Source organism: Gopherus evgoodei, chromosome 4, assembly GCF_007399415.2.
Source record: "Gopherus evgoodei ecotype Sinaloan lineage chromosome 4, rGopEvg1_v1.p, whole genome shotgun sequence".
Classification (NCBI taxonomy): domain Eukaryota; kingdom Metazoa; phylum Chordata; order Testudines; family Testudinidae; genus Gopherus; species Gopherus evgoodei.
In genome coordinates, this window is record NC_044325.1 from 151,500,946 (window position 1) to 151,516,305 (window position 15,360).

The 15,360-nt window shown below is 51.9% G+C and overlaps 1 protein-coding gene across 13 annotated transcripts in view; it reads left to right on the plus strand.

Moving 5' to 3' along the window:
- The window catches only part of AGBL2 (ATP/GTP binding protein like 2), a 43,771-nt gene that overhangs the window by 23,209 nt on the left and 5,202 nt on the right, over positions 1 to 15,360 (plus strand). For 8 of the 13 annotated variants that reach the window (XM_030562337.1, XM_030562343.1, XM_030562334.1 and 5 more), the window contains 4 exons: positions 98 to 193; positions 1,546 to 1,666; positions 11,220 to 11,423; positions 12,238 to 12,289. In XM_030562337.1, the coding sequence (XP_030418197.1) occupies positions 98 to 193; positions 1,546 to 1,666; positions 11,220 to 11,423; positions 12,238 to 12,289 (473 nt within the window). Of the gene's footprint in view, positions 1 to 97; positions 194 to 1,545; positions 1,667 to 11,219; positions 11,424 to 12,237; positions 12,346 to 15,360 lie in introns of all 13 variants that reach the window. The other 5 variants (XM_030562331.1, XM_030562336.1, XM_030562339.1 and 2 more) reach the window with 5 other exon arrangements.

Genomic DNA, 15,360 nt, shown 5'->3' on the forward strand with positions numbered 1-15,360 from the left:
GCTAGTGCTCGCTATGCCAGCGGCTGGCGGAGGGGCCGCGGGGGGAGAGGGTTGGCTTTGCTTGCTTTCAGAAATGCCCCTCTGGGTCTCCTTGCAGGTGGCAGGGGAGAGAAGGTTGGGGAGCCCCACCTGCCGGACCCACCAGCCTGTCAGTGCCGTGGCTCTGTGCATGGAGGACAGCTGTGGCAAACAGGTGCAATGCAGTTCCCCTTCCCCCAGCCACAGCTCCACTGCTAACAGCATCATCTGCTTGACCCCACTGCATAGCCAGGGCCAGAGGGTGCCACTGGCACTGGGTTCCCGGGGACTGCAATGGGGTCTGCTCCTGTGACACCAAGGAATGGGCACTGGACAGCGTCTGTCTCCCTGACCCCTGGCAGTGGCTGGAGTCTGAAAGGGCTCTGGGTCGAGACACTGTACCAGTCACGCAGAGCAAGGCTTACCCCAGCAGCAGGGATGGACACACACAAGTGGGGCTCTTCCCTGGCAGCAGGGACAGGGTCTCTCTCACACACACCCACGCACCCTCCCCCCCAGGGCTCATTCCGTCCAGCAGGGGGCAGCAGAAGGCTCATCCATGCCAGCAGGGGGAAGCAGACACAAACACACACGCTGAAAAAACACTAACACTCTCTTAATTAGTCTCCACTGCCCACCACCCCATGCACCCAGATCTGGTGCAGGGGCAGTTCAATTTTTGCTCCTTACTTCTTTTAACGTCCCTTCGCCAACTGCCTCTGCCAGCCTGGCTGAGAGCTGGGCATCTGCTGCCATAACCCCAACTCCCCCATACAAACTGCTTGTTTCTCTCAATCCCCTGTTAGGTCTGCTCTGGGGCCCAAGCTGTCCCGGATCCCATGTTCGTACAGCTCCCAGCACGGTGAGGGCTGAGGCCTCCAGCCGCGGCTGAGGTAGCAAGGTTTGACCCCAATGCCAGAGGTCATGGTGAATGAGGGGGACGCGGAGGAAGAGCAGCTCCTTCCCAGCTCCTGTTACTGAAGGGTCCCGATTTCCATTCTGACAGGGCGGGCGGAGGGAGGAGTATATGCCCCTCCCCAGCACGACAGGTATCCTGTGCGTAGCTAAAGGGCTGGAGCAGATCTGTGGCACTGCAGATCAGGGCGCTACTGCAGGAGAATCACTACTATAGAATCGGTGTGTTCCAGCTCACACCGCACAGTAAAGTCCACGGGATCAGGCGGGAGGCCCAGGACAAGGGCCAGCTTACCTGCTAGATTCTCATGATAGATTTGGATTTTACACTTGCCAGAAAGCAGCTGTCAGAGCATCTTGTGCTTGCTAGAAAATGGGGTTGGACTTTCAGAAGAGTTGCACGCTCTGGTGTGTGCCGGCCCTGAGCTCTCTGGAAACCTGACCATCTGCGTCGCGTGGGAGAGGCAGAGCCCTTCCAGGTGTGGCCCAAGCGGCTTCACTACAAGCAGTGATGCAGCTGCAATATGCACAGGCCTGTGCCTCGTCTCCCGAGCCGGCGCCATGACAAGAGGCATAGAGACAGGCTGACCATCTCCATGTTTCCCCACACAGGGCAAGACTGCAGAAGCTGGCCTCATTTCAGATTTGCAGAGGAGAGAACCTAACGCCAGCCAGGAGGAGCAACCAGGTCTGGGTGCAAAGTGGTCTTGGCACACGTTGCATGGTAGAAAGGGTGTGTGTGTACGTGGGTGTGTGTAATTAGGGAGTAACAGGAGCCGGTCCATAATTAAAGCTGCTACCAAGTTTCCATTATAAACTCAGTTTTGTCATCCCACCGAAAACCCACAAACCAAAGGAATTGCAGGCTCAGAATTGGGAGGCTTCTTCTGGGGCAGAGATTGAATTTCTCTGCCACATTGGAAGTGAATTGCCCAACCTGCTCCTTAGCTATAAATGCTCCAAAATAGCATTCTCCACAGCCCCAAACGCTTCAAACATTGCTTTGTCCTCCATAGCAACCAAGCCCTGAGAGCAGGAGGAAGATAAAATGTAGCTCCCTTGCCTGGGCTGAGATGCAATGCCCAGCCTCAGGGTCATTCCATCTAGTCCCTTGATCCAACTCCCATTGGCTTGGAGGGCACCAGATGCCTGCTGGAGATCTTAAGGGCCCAGGGTATGTCTACACTAAGGAGACTATATCGGCATAGCCCCCTTGTGTAGATGCAGCCTACGCCAATGGAAGGGGTTTTCCAGTCGCTGTAGGAACTCCAGTTCTTCTTCGAGTGCTTGCTCATGTCAATTCCAATCAGGTGTGTGCGCGCCACATGCAGTCATCGGAAAGTTTTCCCTTAGCAGCTCCCATTGGGTTGGCTGTGGGGTCCCCTGGAGTGGTATCTTCATGGCACTCAATATACGACCCACAAATATATTTGTGGACAAATTGGAGAGAGTCCAGCGGAGAGCAACGAAAATAATCAGGGGGCTGGGGCACATGACTTATGGGGAGAGGCTGAGGGAAGCGGGGTTATTTAGTCTGCAGAAGAGAAGAGTGAGGGTTTGATAGCAGCCTTCAACTACTGAAGGGGGGTTCCAAAGAGAATGGAGCTCGGCTGTTCTCAGTGGTGGCAGATGACAGAACAAGGAGCAATGGTCTCAAGTTGCAGTGGGGAAGGTCTAGGTTGGATATTAGGAAACACTATTTCACTAGGAAGGTGGTGAAGCACTGAAATGGGTTACCTAGGGAGGTGGGGGAATCTCCATCCTTAGAGATTTTTAAGGTCAGGCCTGACAAAGCCCTGGCTGGGATGATTTAGTTGGGGTTGGGCTTGCTTTGAGCAGGGGATTGGACTAGATGACCTCCTGAGGTCTCTTTCAACCCTAATCTTCTATGATTCTATGACCCTGCCGACCTGGCCCCTCCTCAGTTTGTTCTTATTGCCAGTGATGGTTATTGGAACTGTAGTTGCTTGGTTAGCAAGTAAGGTGACTAGATGTCCCGATTGTATAGGGACAGTCCCGATTTTTGGGTCTTTTTCTTATATAGGCTCCTATTACTTCCCACCCCCATCCCGATTTTTCACACTTGCTGTCTGGTTACCCTATAAGCAAGTGCTTCTCTTAGCATTCTTTCATATAGTTAGCTTAGCCTTGTTTAGTTGCAGTTAGTCTTAGTTGTTAGTGTATATATTGTATATAGTGAGGTTTGGGAGCGTGGTTTCCTCAGGTTCTGGGCCATACCATGAGCCCACAGCTTTAAACCCTGTGGAACCTGCAGCAAGCCTATGCCGATGGGCGACCCCCTCAACTCGTGTCTGGGGGAGACGGACCAGACAGAAAGGTGCAAGATCTGTGAGGCTTTCCGCCCCAGAACTAAAAAGGAGCGAGATTTCTGACTGAAGCAGTTGCTCGTGGACTCCGTCCTTCATCCCCAGTCTGCTGCGGATCGCCAGGACACTGCACCGAGCACATCCGTAGGTAGTGCCCTGGCATTGGTACATGACATGGTGCTGAGGAAGGACTCTAGTCTAAGAGACCCTTGGCACTGGTGCTCTCTGGCACTGCAGGATGCACAGACAACCCGGCTCTGAGAGAGGACTGGCACTGACCCTTGGCACTGGACTCTCGGCACCGGTCCCTGGTACCAGATCCACGACACCAGTCCCCGGCACCAGATCCATGACACCAAATTCCTGGTTTCGGTGCCCAGCCCGAGCGTCTCAACACCGGTCCCCTGCATCATCAACTCGGCACAGGTCCCCAGCGCAGTACCATGTGGTGCCACTGGGGTCATCTCAGTCAAGACCCATGTCTTCGGACTCGTACTATTCCCGTTGCAGCAGGCACAGATCTGACAAGCGATGGAGGGAGGCATCAATGGCATGGCAACCCCAGTGGCAGCCTCCAGTGCAATGGCCTTTTTGGACCCCCTGGGCTCCTGTTCCGTGGCCTCGGCGCATCGACTACCCAGACAGCTAAGGACCAGCCTATGCCCCGGGAATCTGAGGCAACCTTGGCACAAGCCCCACAGCCAGCCCAGGTTGCCACCGAGGCAACTCTGAGGCATGACTCATTGCAAGGCCAGGCTACTGTCACCTCAGCTATGACCGCCATAGAGGCCCCAGACGCTGAACAGGAGGAGGTGAGGGAGACAGAGGGTCAGGAGGACCCAATCAACCTCTGGCCTCCTCATCTTTGTCCCTGGATGAAGCAGTGGTGGGAACTTCAACCTCGGGCCCTCCCCCAGTTGACCACAGGGCCCACCAGGACCTTCTATGAAGGATTGCCCATAACATGGGGTTACAGGTGGAGGAGGTGGTTGAACCTGAAGACCCGATGGTCGACATCCCTGCTCCAGAGGGACCATCCAGGGTAGCTCTGCCACTGATAAAAACTATCCAGAGAAATACTAAGACTCTGTGGTAGACCCCTGCCTCAATCCCGCCCACTGCAAGGGGAATAGAGCGTTAAGTACTTTGTCCCCTCCAAGGGGGTACGAGTACCTGTTCTCTCACCTGCAGCCATGTTCCCTCATAGTATCGGCAGTGAATGAGAAAGAGAGATGAGAGCATCAAGGGCTGGCCCCTAAATCCAAGAAGTCTAAAAGGATGGACCTTTTTGGCAGGAAAATCTATGCAACTTGTGGGCCTCCATGCTGAAGTTTAAGTTGCTAATTCCACCAGATTCCAGAGCCAAGTTCTCGACTATCATTGATGAAGGGAAGCAATGGCGTGAACCTCCCTTCAGGCTTCATTGGACTCGGCTGCCCACACCCATTCCTCAGGAGTAGCCACGAGGTGGAGCTCAAGGCTACAGGCGTCTGGGTTGCCCCTGGAACTGCAGCAAACCCTGCAGGACCTACCATTCGAAGGTGCAGGGTTATTTTCGGAGCAAACAGACTCCAAGCTGCACAGTCTAAAAGACTTCTGGGCGACTGTGAAGTCATTAGGTATGCACACCCTGGCAACCCTGTTGTATGCCCTTCCCCCGTCCCTCATGTGCACAAGACACTTCTCAGGATCCGCAGGGACAGAGTGGAGGTAATTCTGGTGGCCCAGGGTGGCCCTGACAACACTGGTACACCACGCTCCTGGAGTTGACAGTGGACACTCCAATCAAGTTACCGCTGCATTCCGATCTTACCACTCAGGACTACGGTTGTCTTCACCACCTAGATCTCCAGTCCCTCCATCTCATGGCCTGGAAGCTTCATGGTTTAACCCCATGGAGCTTCTGTGCTCAGAACCAGTAAGGGAGGTCCTACTTGGCAGTAGGAAACCATCTACTAGGGCCACACATCTAGCTAAGTGGAAAAGGTTCACTTGCTGGTGTGCCCAGCAGCGCACACCTCCACTACTGGCGTCTATACACTCATTCTAGAGTATCTTCTGTGCCTGAAACAACAAGCACTGGCAGCATCATCCATCAAAGTACATCTCGCTGCTATCTCAGCCTTCAACCCAGGAGCATCCGGCTGATCCTTATTTGCTAACCCCATGGTAGGCTGTTTCCTCAAGGGTTTGGGACTCCTACATCCTCAGACCAGACAGCCTGTCCCAGTGTAGGACCTCAGTCTTGTCCTCTCCAAATTAATGGGTCCCCCTTTTGAATCAATAGCGACTTGCTCCTTTCTCTATTGTGAAAGGTGGCCTTCTTGGTGGCCATCACATCAGCTTAGGAGGGTGTCAGAGCTAAAGGCCCTTACCTCCGCTCCACCCTACATGGTCTTCCACAAGGATAAGGTGCAACTCAGGCCTCACCCTGCCTTTCTTCCCAAGGTAATGTCACTCTTTCATACTAGCCAAGACATTTTTCTCCCTGTGTTCTATCCTAAGCCTCATGCCAGTAGTCGAGAGCAGAGGCTACACTCACTGGATGTTCGGCAGGTTTAAACCAATGGTTCATGGCGGTAGCAGACCGGATGAAATGACTCCCGGTCTCATCTAAAAGAATATCTTCCTGGATCACGTCCTGCATCTACATGTGTTACGAGCTGGCCAAGAGCCCAGCCTTGGCTGTTACGGCACACTCCACGAGGACACAGGCCTCGTCAGCGGCGTTCCTGGCCCAGGTCCCAATACAAGAAATGTGCAGGGCAGCAACGTGGTCCTTGGTGCACATGTTTACCTCTCACTATGCTATCACCCAACACACCAGACATGATGCAGCATTCGGCAGAGCGGTGCTCCAATCAGCAATTCCTAAACTCCGACCCCACCTCTGGAATAGAGCTTGGGAGTCACCTGATTGGAATCAATGTGAACAAGCACTCGAAGAAGAAAAAACAGTTACTCATCTTCTCGTAAATGTTCATCAAGATGTGTTGTTCACATTCATTCCAATATCCACCCTCCTTCCCCACTGTCTCAGTAGTCGGCAAGAAGGAACTGAGGAGGCACCAGGTCAGCAGGGTCATATATTGAGCGTCCCTCTCCATGGATCACCACCTTGTAGTGGGGGAGAGGCTTGTGTGTCTCAATGACCCCTAGAGCAATGCTGCCTAGAGTTGTACTCCCCTAAGGTCACCCATGGCAGAACGGTCAAGGGCTAGGTTCCAGACAAAGTGTGATCCAAGAAGTCGCTAACAGAAGAGCAGACAGAAGATAACTGCACAATGGAGGTGAAACTGTTGTGTAATGTTACAACATCTGTGAAGGTGGATGAAGGCTGCAGCAGATAGAGGATCTCCAATCGTCATGGTGTTCATGCCATTGGTTTCAAGTAAAGAAGTCCCACACAGGCATCGTCCAGTTTTTGGGAAAATTACATTTGCACAAGTCTAAAGTCTGGTGGTGATCTGCGACGGAAACAGAACAGTGAAATCCAGAAGTTCCTAGTCACAGACTGACACATAGGTGGTGGGTGTGTGGTACAGTCGTCTTGCTCGAGGATTGAGGCGGGTCGAGCATCTCAGCAGCTGCACCCACAACTGAGCAGTCCTTTTTAGGATCCACTCTGCTCACCCCACATGGGGAGAGGGTTAGAAAAGGTACCCTAAAATAGTCTTGCCTCTGTTTTTCCTGGCTGGATAGCCACATCCAGCAGGATCACCACTTCAGCAGTCGAAAATGTAAGAAACTTTTCAACTTTGGAACTTGAAACATACATACTCTGATGGACAACTCAAACAACGACCGACCAGAGCGACGTACAGCCATTATTGCTCGTGAATTGAGTCACTTTAACATCGATATTGCTGCTTTGTCCAAAACTAGAAGAGCTGATGAAGGATAGGTGAGGGAGGAGAAAGGAGGATACACACCTACTTCTGGAAGGGAAAATCTATAGATGAACCCCTATTGCATGGAGTGGACTTTGCTATAAATAACAAGCTTGTAAGGTGCCTCTCTGAGGTACCAGTTGGCATCAATGAGCAGTTTATGACACTCCGATTGAGGCTCACCAAAAATCAATAAGCAACTATTGTGAGCATCTATGCACCAACACTGGATGCCGATGAGAATGTAAAGGAAGATTTTTATTCTCAGTTGGAAACCATTTTATCGGAGACCCCTACAGAAAACAAGATCATCCTTCTAGGGGATTTCAATGCATGTGTTGGATGAGACTCAGACCTGTGGAAAGGAACAATCGGGAAAGAAGGAGTTGGCAAAAGCAATTCAAATGGAATTCTGCTCCTGACCAAATGTGCTGAACATGAAGTTATTATGAACACTCTTTTCCGACAAAAGGAAAAGTTCAAAATATCTTGGAGACACCTATGGTCAAAGCCCTGGCATCTCCTCGACTACGTCACAGTTCGTGCCCAAGATTGTAGTGATGCACTTCTCACAAGAGCAATGACAAGTGCTGATGACTGTTGGATGGATCATCACCTTATTTGATCCACAATGAAAATTAAGATCGCTCCCAAATGGAGGCTGCAAAAGAAGCAGGTCAGGCGCAAGCTGAAGGTTCAAGATTTGAAGGACCCTATTAAGTATGACCACTTCCAAGCAGTCTTAGAAGAAAAGCTTCCATCAAAGTTTCTGGGAGAAATTGAGGAACATTGGAGCCAATTGAAAGCAGTAATCATCAATGCCTGTGAGAAAACCATAGGCTACCAAACCAGAAAACATTAGGATTGGTTTGATGAGAATGATGCCGAAACTGAGGAACTCATCGATGAGAAGATAATGGCATTTCGTGCTTGGCAGAATGATATAAATTGTAATATAAAGAGGCCCATGCCAAGGCGAGAGCGGAAGTACAACGTAAAACCAGAGAACTTAAGAACAAATGATGGACTGAGAAAGCGCAAGAACTCCAACATCTCGCAGACATCCACACTACATGTGGTTTCTTTAGTCACCAAGGCGGTTTCTGGGCCAATCTGTCATGGCATGAATGCTCTTCACTCTAAGGACGGAACCACACTTTTGAAGGACAACAAAGCCATCAATTTTCACTGGAAAGAATATTTTGAAGATCTCTTTAATTGTAATTCTGTAGTTGCAGATGAAGTCTTTGAGCAAATCCCTTAATGACCATTTAGGGATGAGCTCAGAGACCCCCCCAATTTGTATGAGGTACCACAGTGCCATCAAGCAGATGAAGAACAACAAGGCAGCAGGTCTAGATGGGCTCTCCATTGAAATCTTTAAAAATGGTGGACCAGAGTTAATTCGGCAGCTTTAACTGCTTATCCTTAAAATCTGGATAAAGGAGGAGATAGGGGATAAAGCAGATTGTGGAAATTATTGTGGTATCTCCCTCCTAGCCATTGCAGGCAAAGTTCTGGCATGGATCCTTACAACCTGCCTTCTGCCACTTTCAGAAGAAATTTTACCAGAGTCACAGAGTGTTTTCTGACCATGCCGTGGAACTGCAGATATGATCTTCACAGCATAGCAGTTGCAAGAAAAGTGTTGGGAGCAAAACCGACGACTGTACATGGCTTTTATTGATCTAACTAAAGCCGTTGATTCAGTGAGTCACTGTGCCCTCCAGACTGTACTTTCTAAGATTGGACGTCCTGATAAATACATCAATGTCCTACAATTGCCTCATGATAACATGAAAGCGACTGTTCTGAGCAGCACTGGCTCCCTGTTTCAAAGTACAAACAGGAATCAAACAGGGCTGCATCATCGCTCTACCCACGTTTGTGGTTTTTATTGCTGTCATTCTTTACCTAATTGCTGGGAAGTTTACAGCTGGCATGAAAATCATTTACAGAATGGATGGAAAGCTGCTCAGGCTTAGCAGGCTGAAAGCCAAGAGTAAGATTTTTACATCATCTATTGTGGAACTTCAGTATACTGATGACAACGCAATCTTTGCCCACTCTGAGAAAGATCTTCAAACTATCCTGAATGTGTTTGCTGGCACTTACGCATGTCTTGGTTTCACTCTTAATATCAATGAGACTAAAGTGCTCTATCAGCCCTCTCCAGATGAGGTATTATATGCCCCATCTATCAAAATCACTGGAGTGGCACCAGAGAATGTCGATCATTTCCTCTACCTTGGAAATCATCTTTAATCTAAGACAGATATTGATGCAGAAATTCAGCATCTCCTGATGTAGCTTTTTCTCATTTACAGTACAGGGTTTTTGAAGATCAGGACATTGGAACAGACCCAAGCTTCCTGTTTATCAAGCCATTATTCTCCCAACACCTTTGCATGGGTCCGAAACTTGGACAACCTATAGACACCACTTGAAAGTCCTTGAGAGGCACCATCAATGCTGCCTTCATAAGATCCTGAAGATCAAATGGGAAGACAGCCGTGCCAATATTAGTGTTCTGGAAGAGGCAAAGACCACCAGTATTGAGGCAATGATCATCCATCAGCAGTTCCACTGGACTGGTCATGTTGTCCAGCTGCCAGACCATCACCTCCCAAAACAGGTCCTGTTCTCTCAGCTGAACGAAGGGCACCATAACGTAGTTGGACAATGGAAGCATTATAAGGACTTGCTGAAGGGCAACCTAAAAAAATCTAATATTGACATTGATACTTGGGAGACACTTGATACTTGGGAGTGAAGTCCTATGTGATGGTCCCCTGCATTTTGAACTTGCCGAAGAGGACAAGAGGTGCAGGATGAAGGAGAGACTGGCTCCCAGTCATGGTCAGCAGCCTCCTGCTGAGCCTGAAAACATCTGCCCTCATTGTAACAGAGCTTGTGGTTCAAGGATTGGCCTTATTAGCCACCTGAGGACCCATAACTCCCATGGAAAATGATCATACTTGGTAATGAGTGATTGCCCATCATCATCATCATCATATTGAGCACCCTGAAGGTGCCACTCCAGGGGGCTCCACAGCTGACTCGACGGGAGCTGCTGAGGGAAAACTTTCTGACAACTGTGCAGCTGGCGTGCGCACACCTGATTGGAATGGACGTGAACAACACATCTCAAAAAACAACAGTTATGAGAAGGTAACTGTTTTTCCTCCGGAATGACTGCGGCTACGTCCATGGAAGCTGCCTTGCAATAGCTGTGTCTGCGCTGGGGGTTTTGTCAGCAGAGCTACACTGGTCAGGGCTGTGGTTTCTTCACCCCCCTGACCTGCGTCGCTGCATTGATCCAGAGGGTGGGGGTGACGGCGTGAATGAACTTGAGATGAAGAGAACACGTTTCCCTTTGACAAGGATAAGAGCTAAACCTGTCTCCTTGCTAGCAGCCCTCCACACAGCTGCTGGCTGTGAGGCCCTCCCTGCATGAAGGAGCAGGGCCCACCCATGTTTGTCAGATGGCCCTGTCTCAAGAGAGAGCCTATGTACTAGGAGGGGATGTCTGCTAGTGTGGCTTGGCCAGGCCCTGGCTGGAGAACTGAGGAAGAGGGGGACATGCCTCTCTGCTCTGCTGCCTCGGAGTCTCTTGCTAGTCTCAGACCTCCCCTCCCCGTTCCTGGGGGTTCTTAGGAGGGCAATGCAGAATGGGAGCTGGGAGGCAGCAGACGGGGACACTGCGGGGGACGGGACAGGGGACTCTCAGAGACTCTGAGTCCCCTGCAGGCCACCCAAGATGGCCCCTATCCTTAGGACACTTGCCCTGTCCCCATCCCACACTGGTGCAAGGCATGTGCCCCTCATTCCCTGACTGCATGGGGTCTACATTCCCTCACGAACCCACCCCTTGGAGCTCCCTGGGGTTGGGCAGATCCCCAGGAAGCTCTCTGTAGGCTAGCTCCCAGTTGTGGCTTGCTAAGGACATGGGTGGGGGGTGAAGGAATGGGTGGATACCCCAGTCAGAGCAGGCCTGCCACAGCTCCCAGGCACTGGGGCTCTGTCCCTGGGCTCAAACCCTCTGCCCCTGCTGTTTGTCTGCTCCCAGAAGAGCGTCTGTGGGAGCGTAAGTGTCACCAGCACAGTCCTGGGCCTGAGCGCCTGTGGAAGGCCCAGCAACCCCAGCCCCTGCTTATCACCATGCTGACCCCGCCGCAGCCCCAGAGACCCGCCGGCGCCTTGCCCATCAGAGAGCACCTCCTGCCCTTCCATTTCCAGCTGGACGGAGAGCCCCACGGCAGTCAGCATGCAGGTGATTGTGGGGAATGGGCTGGTGCCACCGGGGGGAGTGCCCTTCTGCAGGGGGGCGGCGCACTCAGGGCAAAGGGACAGGCCAGGTACCTGCCATGGTCCACGGTTGCCTCCCTGTCCCCCATCCCAGATCCTGGCAGAGGGGGCTGTTCCTGGGAAATTCCTGCTCCTCTCCCCGAGCCCTCAATGCCTGGCAGAACTGGGCTGTTCCTGGGAAATTCCCCCCTCCCCGAGCCCTCAGTACCTGGCAGAGCTGGGCTGTTCCTGGAAATTCCTTCCTCCCCTCAGTGCCTGGCAGAGCTGGGGTGTTCTATGGAAATCCCATACCCCCCTACCATGAGGATGGTGGTATTTGGGCCCTATTCATAGATGCTGGAACAAGGGGTGCTGGGGGTGTGACCACACCCCTGGCTTGGAGTGGTTTCCATCATACACAGGGTTTACAGTTTGGTTAAATGTCTCTCAACACCCCCACTATACAGATTGTTCCAGCACCGCTGGCCCCATCCCTGCTGCAAGGTAAACATGGTGACCTCACCCCCATGGGATCCACCTGGTTCCCACTAGGGGTAGCCAGTGGGTGCAAAGTGTGCATGAGGAGTCTCTGTGCCATCAGGGAGGGAGCTGATGATCTGTGGTGGGGGAAGGGAGAGGAATCTCTCCAGTCATGAATCTCTCCAGGCATGGGGGTCACCTCCCCTACATCATGGCCCTTCAGGCCCTGCTCCCGTGGAGCCGCACCAAGAGCCAGAGCAGGGGTTGCTGGAGCCTGTTGCTTCTTAGTGCTCTGACCTTTGCCTCTCTTCCGTCCCTAGGCAGCTCAACGTTGGCGCACTCTGCATCCACGGTTGGAACCAGCCCATGCAGGTACTGGGCTGGGGCCCGCGTCCCCTCACCCAGCCAGGGCTCCCTACTCTGGCGGGGTAGGTGTGCAGAATGGAAGGGAGGGTACCTGGGGCGGAGCCCAGCTGTAGCCCTAAGGGGGTCTGACAGCTCAGCACATGCAGTGGCCCCACTACTACCCCCAGCTTCTGCATCCCTAGGGAGCACCCCTGCCTGCTTTGCTCTGCAGGGACCCATCTCCAGTGGGGCTTCTTTGGCTCTGCAGCTGAGAAGGCAGGACCAGAGCAGTCAGTGACCAGGGAATGGGACACTCTGAGCCTTCGACTGGCATGGAGGCTCCATAAAGAAACAGCCCAAGGGTCTCTGTGGGCATACATGCCTCTGCGTGCAAAGGCGGGAGGGGGATGTAAATGGCATGGTCGAGGGGTCGGTCCAGCCACAGATCCTTCAGGAACTGGAAATCCAGGCCGAGCAAAGCCAGCGAACCTCAGCCAGTGACATCCAAAGTGGAACTTAGCTCATGGGGGGGGGGGGGGAGGGGGGGGCAGCAGATAGCTCAGGGCAGAAAAGCTCCCAAGAGGCAGTTCTTCTTAGAGTGGCTACAGACATGTTTCCACTCAAGTGCGTGAGTGCCCAGCACACCAAAGCCGTAGCAGTACCTACTGGGGTGGCACATGCACCCTGTCCCTCCTCAGGGCCCCTCCTGAGGCTATATAAGGGCAGTGCCCACCTCCCACACTCAGTTCCTTCTCGCCACCCACAGCCTGATTCGCAGTTCCTCATGGTTATTGCACTACAGTGAGATCATTCTCTGTGCTTTGTAAATAGTTTTAGCCCTGTTAGCTAGCTAGTTAGGGTCAGTAGTTCCATGAGTGATTGGTTAGTTAGTAAGCCTGGCGCTATGCTTTCACCTAACTTTAAGCACTGTCCTTCACGAGGCTGTGCCATCTAGTGACCACAACATTCAGTGCTCATTGTGCCTGGGAGAGGGGCATAGGTAAGAAAAGTGTTGGTTGCCGGAGACCTAAGCCTGAAGTAACATCTCAAGGAGCACCTCCAGGAGGATCTGGGAGCTTGCACAGCTCACCTGGCCCCACAAACTACGTCAGAGCTAGCGCCAATTTCTGATAGACAGCCAGACTCAGGTTCTTCTCCACGGGGCAGGGACCATTCTCCTTTCTGTAGTCCCCAAGGAAGAGAACTCACAAAACTAGTCAGAGCGATTCCGGGGCTCAGAGAGACTCTTCCTTTTCTTCTACGAGGAGTGTGGGGCATTAGTGTCCAAAACAGAGCAGGACGAGGACCGTCTACCCACTCCCCAGTAGTGAGGAGCGAACTGACCAGTACCATGCTGTCCATTCTGCAGGACGTCTGTTGAGTCCAGTGCCAGAACATTGGCACTGACAGTATTGACCACAGGTTTTTCAGGCAGCAGCTGATGTACTCTGCCTCTCTGTCCCAGATTCACCTCTGATACAGGAGTCCTCAGCTGAGGATGCCCCCTGCAGTCCTGGGCCAGTGTGGGTTGATTGCTTTGGACTTTGGACAGTTACTGGCTTCTCCCTTGTTACCAGTTAAGAAGCCCACCAAGGAGGTGGATCCAGTCCCAGCATCAGCACCAAGACATCTTGCTTGGGTACCGATATTGGTTTTGGCTCCGACGATAGCTCTAGTCCCAGTCTCCACACCTTCAGTAACGAGCCATTCTTTGGCTAGGGTACCGACCTCTGCATAGAACCGACAGCCTTTCTAGTACTGCATTTTAGTGCAGCCTCAACTTCTCACGCAGTACACATGGCACTGACTGCTGTACCATCATTGGTACCGGTCCAGTCCCCTTACTGGACCTCAAACAGATCAGGGTACTTGGTGGGCTTCTCAGGTTTAGCTCATCTGTTGACTATTTGGGAGGTTCCTTGTAATCAGGCTCAGAATCCTTCTCTCTCTCTTCCACCCCCTTCCCCCAGAAGATCAGCAGCATTACCAAGAGAACATCGTTCCCTCAGCAGGGACACAAGTTCTTGGCCTGGTACATACTGGCTTCCTGTACCACATTAATTTCCTCTCTGGCCTTGGAGTGCCCACTGCTCTTCAAGATCTCAATCATCAGCTCACTCCAGAGCCAGGATGTGGAATCCTTCTGTTCTCTCATTTCCTGGCCCACCGAGACTGGAGACAAACTGATACGGCTCCCACTGAGTCTACTACAGCAGTGACCCTTTATCACGGGGACAAGCCTTACCATAGGGGAGTCCATCTGTTCCACTTCCTGTCATCCTCCTCACCAGACGATTCCACTAGAATACTTTAAGTCTCACCAAGACTCCTTAAGGAGGATGACTACAGCCTTGGGCATCCAAGAAAACACCAATAAATTGGTGGATATTCTCCAGCCCCTGCAAGGGCAGCCCTCCCTATAAGTGATGCTGTTTCGGAGCTTGCAAAGTCCCTGTGGCAAATGCCAGTTTCCTTACCTCCCACAGCAAAGCACACAGACAAGTGGTATTATGCCCCCAAGCAAGGATTTGAGTGTTTCTACTCTCGTCCAGCCCCAAACTCCTGTGTGGTAACTGCTGCAAATGAGAGATTGTGAAGGGGTGTGTGTGTGTGTATGTGCGCGCAAGTCTTTCATACAAAGAAAAGGGGACCAAGAGAGCTGGTTTAATGGGGAGAAGATTTATTCTACCTCCCCACTACTCATGCGCATTGCTAATGAGCGGACGCTTTTTTCTAAATACGATTTTGCAAACTGGGACGCACTGTCCCAATTTACTGATGAGTTGCTGGAGGATGCCAAGGAGGAGTTTAAGGCATGCCTGGCAGACAGTCGTCTAGTGGCTAAGATGTCACTACAAGCGGTGCTCGATGCAGCAGATGTTTCCTCCAGGATTATGGCTGCAGCTATAAGAATGAGAAGAGCTTCTTGGCTGGAGAACTCTGGGGTAGCTCCCGACATCCAACAGAATATAGAAAACCTCCCCTTGGCTGGGTGGTTCCCTCTTTTCTGAAAAAAACTGATGAAACTACATTCTTGTAAGGACTCTTGAGGTTCAGTGTGTTCACGGGGAGTCAGAGTCTATACCCCAGCCATTAAG